At 31.1% G+C, this 8,685-nt stretch overlaps 1 protein-coding gene across 1 annotated transcript in view; it reads right to left on the reverse strand.

Moving 5' to 3' along the window:
• Positions 1-5,545: 5,545 nt before the first annotated feature.
• LOC106463175 (cystatin-A2-like) overlaps positions 5,546-8,685 on the reverse strand; it is a 10,847-nt gene continuing 7,707 nt past the window's right edge. Inside the window, exons 2-3 of the mRNA XM_013923207.2 lie at positions 7,422-7,523; positions 5,546-6,255 (exon numbers count right to left, since the gene is read on the reverse strand). Of these exons, the coding sequence (XP_013778661.1) occupies positions 6,136-6,255; positions 7,422-7,523 (222 nt within the window). The 3' untranslated portion in view covers positions 5,546-6,135. The remainder of the gene's footprint in view (positions 6,256-7,421; positions 7,524-8,685) is intronic.

Genomic DNA, 8,685 nt, shown 5'->3' on the forward strand with positions numbered 1-8,685 from the left:
TAAACCAGTTTTATTTAAGAAAGGACTTGTGTCGCTAAAGTTTCGTCGGAACGAATTTACGGAAAATTAACTAACGAACAGAGACGTAACAATAGGTTTAATTAAGCCAATACAAGTCAAAAATGCTGCTTCTTTAGAAAAAAGGAAATAAGACTGAAATTTTAATAAGTAATGATACTCCATCATGTTTGACTTCAAGAAAAATAAATTTTCGACATGCTTTATCCTTTGTCTTGAAATTTGGAGTATTTGCGAATATAAACAATAGCTTTGCAGTAACAATATTATTCATTATTAATTTAAATGTATTGTTCTAGCAAAAATAGTGGAAAAGTTTGTTTTCTTACCAAGAAATCATCATTATTAACGTTTTTTTTTTCTTGGGTCTGTTACGTCTCCGTTTGTTAATTAACTTTCCGTAACTTCGTTCCGACGAAACTTTAGCGACACAAGTCCTTACTTAATAAAACTGGTTTATTCTTTCCGATACACTTAATTTCAACAATCGCGCTAAAACAAACGCTATAACAATGAACGTGCTCAATAATACTTCTGACTGCAGACCAATTACTCACTGTCTACACACACATTACTGCGTCACGTTGTCACCCTCTTATATATATACCAGATTACCCTATCTAGTAAATGCTAGGGCATTCATGAAGGAACAAGATAGTTCTAGAAACGTGGCGTCACACTAGTCATGTGACCTTGCTGACGCAACAGGTCGTTAGCTCCAACATAGGTTTTATGTGTGTATTAAAGTATTAATGAGAAAAGAAATTAAGGAAGAAGACTGAGACATCGTGAAGATGTTCCAGTTTTTCATTGCTGGTTTACCAAGGCTTGCCAGTGTAGGAGTAGAGGTAATTTTCACTGTTGGGTTTAGCCAGTGTAATAAACACAAATATTAAGTGGTATTTCAGCTGAATAGTAATTAAACATATTTGTTAATGGCATTCCTTAATGGGTTTACAGAGAATTAATCAAGTTTTATATGAACAATTTGCAGATTCTAATTTACTGGCATGTTTTCGCAGCTGAAATCCGTGGCGCCAAGGGATATATTTGGTCCCTATTTGTTTGATCTACCGTGTATTCCCGGCCCAAAATAAAAGTTGATTGCAAAATCCTGCAATCTCGTGCATTCTAGGTGGCTTTGAATTTGTCATATCTAAATCAAAGTAACGTGTGATGTATATGCGTGCAGCATTCATAAACAATTCTGAAGCATAGAACATTGGCAAGTTGACCGAAAATAACTAGTCACATACATATGAAAACAACAAAAAAACATAAAAATAACTTAAATAATCATCTATCCAATTTACATAGTGATATTCGAAATGGTGAGCATGCGCAAGTTTTTCACCTTGTCGAGATTCAAATCCAATATGTAGAGAGTTGAAAGTGTCCTACCTATAACCAAAGCATCCCCGTGAATAATAGTGAAGTATCAAAATCTAAGTTATATAAAAATAAAAGTATTAAATTATAGAATACATTGTCTGCTATAAGAAATTATAAATACTACAGAAATAAGAATAAATCAAGTAAGCCAATGTTTTACAAACTGTAGAGTGCATCCTACTGGGGGTGGGGCTTTTGGCGGAAGAGTCCAAAAATAACGACAGAAGAGTTGGAAACAACGAGAACCTAACAAAACTATAATTTTGCTCTCAAAGCTTTTTTTGCATCGTATTTACTCACTCCTTACAATGATTTTTCATTAAAAATAAGTAAAGAAAATGTTGATTTTGCCGTTATCACTTGCAAAATTGATTTTGAAGTGAAAGGGGGCGTTGCTATATAAAGTTTGGAACACACTGATATAATATTTTGTTATTAAAGAAACGCATGTGCGTATACATATATATAATATAATTTTTTAAATGCAAATGATATACTATTACATAAACAACTGCTATCGCTGAGTGATCAAAACTGCAGTTAACCTAGAGATCTGTGTCATTGTTTTGCAGTCAACCAATCCCTTCCATAGCACTCTGGTTCACTATTTTATCTGACCAGTTCTTTCCATCTTTGACTTTATTTTTAAACTTTTAAATGTAAAATAAATTTTTATTTCCCTCTTTATTTCACCCAATTATTTACGTTTTTAATAAATCTTACCAAACAAAGTTATTGCTGATTTGCAAACTTGTTTGAAGTTAAGCACAAAGCTACACAATGGGCTATCTGTGCTCTGTCCACCACGGGTATCGAAACCCGGTTTATAGCGTTTTAAGTCCGCAGACATACCCCTGTGCCACTAGGGGAGGGGCGATTTGCAAACTGGTATGATCATATGTACGTTTCAAAAATAGTGCATACGATAGAGCAAATCCTATTTTTGACTGGTCAGATACAGAGAATGAAGATTATGGCAATAGTTTTGGTACTTTTATAGAGATTAACTTCTTTTGGGATATGGCCAAGATGTGCTGTAAAGCACTTCTTTTTTATGTACAATGTAGATCTATTATTTTAAGTGCTAATCATGTATTACTGCATTTTAATTTCATTTTTCCTGTCAAGTTTATTTTACTTTCATTTCATCTTTTCAACCTGGAAAATATGCAAGAGAACTGTGGAACGTAAAATAGGTTTAGTTGTGTTCAAAGGTGTTTCTTCTTATCAGCACTTGTTCCATGACAATTTTCCATTCAACCAAATATTCAAACCTTTTATTATGCAGGGGTGTAGTATACTTGTGTGCTACATTATTCCTAAGAACCAGGAACATCATAGTTTACTAAAAATTTGACATGGATTTGGCATGGTTTATAATGAAATGGTGAGTAATGGGTGAAATTTGCAGGTCAGCTGTGGACTTTATCCTTCATCAACAACTTTTGGTTGTGGACTTGTGGAAAACTGGAAGAGAGAAGGCAGGTAGAATTCACAGGTAAAGTTAACGGCATGGGAAAATCCACTCTTCCAAATAGTGCGTTCCCTAGCCATGTATCAGTTGCTGCAATCTGGCTGATGTTAGGCTGTACCAGAATTTAGTTCACTTGTGTCACAAAGTATAACAACTAAAACAATTAGTGATGATAACTACAGAACCAAAAAGTTAAAAGCAGATCTATTGACAATATCTATGATAAAATTAAAGTCACCTTGTCTACCAAAGAATTCAGAATAAAATAATAGCATCAATGCTACATATTCCTTAAATCCTGTATAAATATAGGTTTACTAATGGCAAGTAAAAACACTATACAAATAGTTTAGAATATATCTACGTTTTCAGGAATTTTGCATGTAGTTATGACATACTCATTAACTGGATTTTGTGAGGTTTTAAGCATACTAATATTTTTAATGTAAGGTTACATACAGCAACAGCTAAAACTTTGTATCACTTTGGTCCTATGTCTCAGTTCACTTTTTGGAGGAAAGGGGTTAGGGGCAAACTCATCCCAGGGGATAACACAGACACTTGTACAAGTTGGCATGGGTTAGGGTTTTGTGTCCTATAAGTTATTTAGGACAGTTGATGAGGTTTGCAGCTTATTATTATTATTATTATTATGAGATATCAACTGTACTTGGACCTGTTGGAATTTGAAAGTGGAAGTGCAATATAATTATGGTTGTCCTTTTAATGTGTAAACTTGTGTAGAGAACATTTCCACCCCAGCAACCAGTTTGAATAAAAAAAGATTAAGAAGCTGACCAGTAGGTTAAGACTTATAAGAAAATAATTGTATGAAATGAAAATTTTATAAGTTCATCTGTACTTGTTTGTTTTCTTTTCCAAGTTCAAAAATATTCTCTGGAGTACAATTCTGGAATATGTGTTTTTGCAAGATACTTTAAACTTCTGTTGGATACCAGTATATTTGAATATTACAAAGTGATGTTGCTACTGTTGCTGTACAAACCTTTGAAAAGTATCCTTCAATGCAAGTTGTTGTTTTTTAATACCATTAAAAATAAATGATTTTTGCAAAGAGGAATACAAGCCTTTCTGGCTTTCTAATGTCATTTCATGACATTTCAAACGTTAATTTAACCTTTAACATCTAACTTCTCACCAAATAAAATTTCAATTTATTAGAAAAGAAACTATGGAAGTTATACTTTGATAAAAATAATTTCACTATATAGTAAACACAGGTCTCACAAATGACATTTTCGAAATATAGTTTCAAATCAATGGAGTTGTTAAAAACTAACTTTTTATAATGGGCATTATTTTGATACACATAAAATGGAGAAGGCAAAATTATTTTTTTAATCTTCTTATGGAGGAAGTTTTCTCGTTAGCAAACTCTAATATTTATGAATTTTTCTTAACACATCTTTCAGATATTTATGTTGTCTTCTTAAACATATACTTGTATTATAAACATGCTCTTTCTTATTATTTGGATGATTCCAAAAGCCTTTCTTTATATCATCCAAGAGCTCAATATTTTGAACTACCATCCTTCAATTTAAGATATTACCCCAATACTTACATTCAATTTTTGAGTCAAATTGTTAATCCAAGAAAAACAAAAAAGGCAGCAGAACTATTAACATGAACATCATGAGAATAAAAAGTCTTGAGAGAAAAATTTAAGCATAATTAAATAGTTACCTAAAGATGAACTGATGAAGAGATTCATTATCTTCCTATTCAGTAGAAGTTTAAATGATCAATATTTAATAGTAATGAACAAAATATTTTTAAGACAATGAATCCTTGTGAATGTTAAATATTTTGCTTGTACTGTCAGGTCAAAGTTTCTAATAACTTCAGATGTTTGTTTGGCAGATGAGAATTCTTATTCTTGGGATTAATTTTTTTTTGTTTATACTGTATAAAGATAACTATACATATAATTTTGCTCAGTGGCTTGTTTCATATGTCCTTTCATTTTTTTTAAAGTACAAACTCAGTAATAAAGCAGTATTAATGAACGAGATTTGTTACCTTTAAAGGTATTTTAAAACTGAATACATTACTTTATTTTTTTTACGTAGTACATATACAGTAATTTAATTCCAGAAACTAGTTACTTTTATGTAACAATTTTTTTCATTACAAAAACAAGAAACTTCCAAATATTAATATCAGAAAATGATGAAAAATGTTAGTAAATGGATTTTCAATCACAAAAATAAAACACATACATGGTTTTGATTTTTAATAACAAAAAAAGGCCAAAACATTTAACAAAATATTGTTTGGGTAATTTTTATATATATATATATATATATATATATATATATGCTTAGAAATACATAGAACTAATATGGCTTATGTATCAATATATATCTGCATATTGACATATAAGACATTTCATTATACGTGATATTGTGAGGTTTCACATTAAAAATTAATAACTGAAGTGTTTCATCTTTTTTCTTTATTGCTGCAAAGTTAGAAGATGACTGCTGTTGAATTAATACAAAAAATGAACTATGTAATAAAAACAAAATTGATTAGAACACAAAATTCCCACATTAGGTTTCACAGTCTATTCTCAATAGCAGTATTATATTATGCCATACTCTGTGCTTGTCAAACCTAAAACATTTTCATGTGATATATATATGAAGAGAGAGAGAGAGAAAGGTTGTCAAGTCCCATCCATTATATTAATTAACAATGATCTATAAATGTTCCAATGTTATTCTTTAGATACATATATTAGATACAGGTAAACTTGAATGTTACAAATCCTCGTGTATAGGAGTTTTAGTAATAAAAATATAATCAAACTATACATGATTCATCAGCCACAATGTTTGTGAGAAATTGCTTAAGTTATAATATGACAACGAGTAACACTAAATATAGTTCAACAGTTGCTTTAACTATCCAAGTCATGCAAGTGCTTCAGTTAATAAAATATAACTAGTGATAAGAAGTGAAATTTGTTTAATAATAATCATCTTAATGTGATACAAGTTATCAAAATATTAGTAATGTATTAACTATATTTAAATTGTTGCTTTAACGATTTCAGTTTTGTAATACTTCAATTATTAGCATATTATATGCAGTAAAATAGAGAATAATTCATTATTTCTAATCTGAGTGATAAAGTGCTTCAGTTATTAAAATTATAATAATACAAGAATATCATCTGGCTATAGACCACATGAAAATTTTGTAATATCACAATTCAAGCTTCTTCAGAAATATTCAATTTCATCATCATGAGCTTTTCCTTCTTGATAGCCTGCAAGAGTTACTTCTCCTTGAAAGGACTTGTGAGCTCTGACATGCAAATGGTCAGCTTCTGAAACCTTCACCTAAATTGTACAAGTTGACATTAAATTGTAAATACAAACTTTTTGAAATATTGCACAATATTACAGACATGTAAAATAATATACTCATTAAAAATATAATTGTCAAATTTACATTTCATTTCTAATTAATAATATTAGTTCTTAAATACATTGATCAAAATTATATAAGAAAGAGGTTTCCTAATAATGTTCATCCTACAAAATATATTTTTCTAAAACTGTTTAAAAAAAATGTGCCCTTACAATTTTGTATATACTTAGATAATCAGTTGTGTAAAAAATACACTATCCTGATTGCCAGAACTACTAAGTTTTGAGTTGAGGATACTACTGTGAGTTCCATATAAACCCACTTGGGGCTAGTACAGTTCTAGTTGGATGAAATATATGTATGTCTGTAAAATCCAACTGTACATCTAATCATTAAACATTATATAAATGATACCCATTCCAATTTTTCTTTAAAGTTATTAAATATTAATTGCTACACAAACTGATGTATAATTGGTATTGTATTTATCAATGACAGGCTTATCCATTGTAAGCCTGATGTATAAACACATATCCATGACTAAACTACCTACTTATAAAACAGAATGCCAAACTATTCAGCTTTAATTTTCACTAGGCACATAATTATTTATTTTTTTTATGCACAATTTTATTGATACGAGATGAAACAATTATGTTTGCATGAAATGACTTGAACTTTCCACTCAGGTACAAAGGTGTTCTGAATTTCAGACTGCCATGTGGTTAATGTGATGTTGTCATATACGTACATTAAATAACCTGACCCGAGATTTGTTTCCATGCATTACTTGAAATTAAATTATATTATTTTCAATACATCAGGAATACCAATCTATCATATATGTAGCCTGATTTATTTTGTAGGTGGTGCTCTAGTTATTACAATCGTCTAAAAAATTTAGTCACCGTGGTGATAAAACATTTCTCATCCCAGTACATCTGAAAACGTGTTTTTTTTTACATCCATGATAATACATTAATGCTAAAAAAACCTGTTTTCATGCTATACAGATCTCACACAAAAGCATTATATATAATGTAAATACACATTATCTAAACTGTTAGTATATCAAAGAGGAAGGACTGCATTACAATATATATACAGCACAGATATTATGCAACAAAAGTTTTACCTTGATAAAATAGTTCACTCCATTCACAATCTGACTTTTGTAGCCAACTGGTGTAAATTCGGCAAAGGATTTCCCTGCTTGTTTTTCTACCATCTCTCTGACCTGTAAAATACAATTCTTTAGATTTTTTTAATAATAAATAATAACTACATGAAACATGCAAGTTGCATAACAGATGTCAGCACTGTACACTTTATTGTACACTGTTTTCCTTCTGAGCAATGAAAAAAAATTATAGAATTATATGATACTGGAAAGACACTGCATATGAATTGTAAATAGCAAATTATACACTAAACTGATGAACAGTTTGTTTTTTTTATACAACATTTTTAGCACTTGAAGTCATAAAAGTTAAAAGTACAGTAAGAAAAAAAAAGGTTGATATTTGTATTATACATGAATTTGGTGTAACAATGACAGCTTAGCTATTCATAAGTTTCTAATAAGGGTTCACAACTCGATCACATTAATTTCAAGTAACATGTTAGAGGTCAATGAAAAATATATTGATAAAGGTAAGACCCCCTCACCCCTCTTCGAATAGAACCACACAAACTGTGCGCATCATCGACCCTTGAAGCCCACCAAACAGAAATGGAGCACACGCCATCTACATCAGTAGAACACCACTGCTTTACTCTCTACTGAATAGATATTAGTTTTTGTGTATTATCATGTGGCCACATTCAGGATGATACCTCCATGGTCCACCACCCCAGCAGCTCAGAAATCCCATACTCCACTAGAAGAATAAATTTTGATAAAATACGATGGAGAGTACGGAGGAATGCCAACATAAACAGTGCTATGGTTGACCACTAAAAACCCCATTTTGAAAAGTAGACACTCCCTGAATTTATGCAATTAAAGGAATGGCAGGAATGGGCAGGTATCCCCTTCTGCTTTACCCATGCAATTCCATGGGTGAGTATGGTCCAGAACAGGCATAATAATGAAGAAAATATATCACAAGGGAAAAATGTACTAGTAACCTTTTGGAACACACCATCTCAAGAGTGTGCATTATTGGCCACAGGGCAATTGTATTTTATGATCTTATCATTGCAGTAAATTGCAGATTTGATATACATTAAGTATACTTGGATAGACAACACTCACCACAGAGCAGGATCCTTAAGGAAAAACAGGAACATGCCACTGAAAGAAATTGAAATGTGTGTGTGTGTGTGTGTGTGTGTGTGTGTGTGTGTGTGTGTGTGTGTGTGTGTGTGTGTGTGTGTGTGTGTGTGTGTGTGTGTGT

This window comes from Limulus polyphemus, unplaced genomic scaffold, assembly GCF_000517525.1.
Source record: "Limulus polyphemus unplaced genomic scaffold, Limulus_polyphemus-2.1.2 Scaffold1, whole genome shotgun sequence".
Classification (NCBI taxonomy): Eukaryota; Metazoa; Arthropoda; class Merostomata; order Xiphosura; family Limulidae; genus Limulus; species Limulus polyphemus.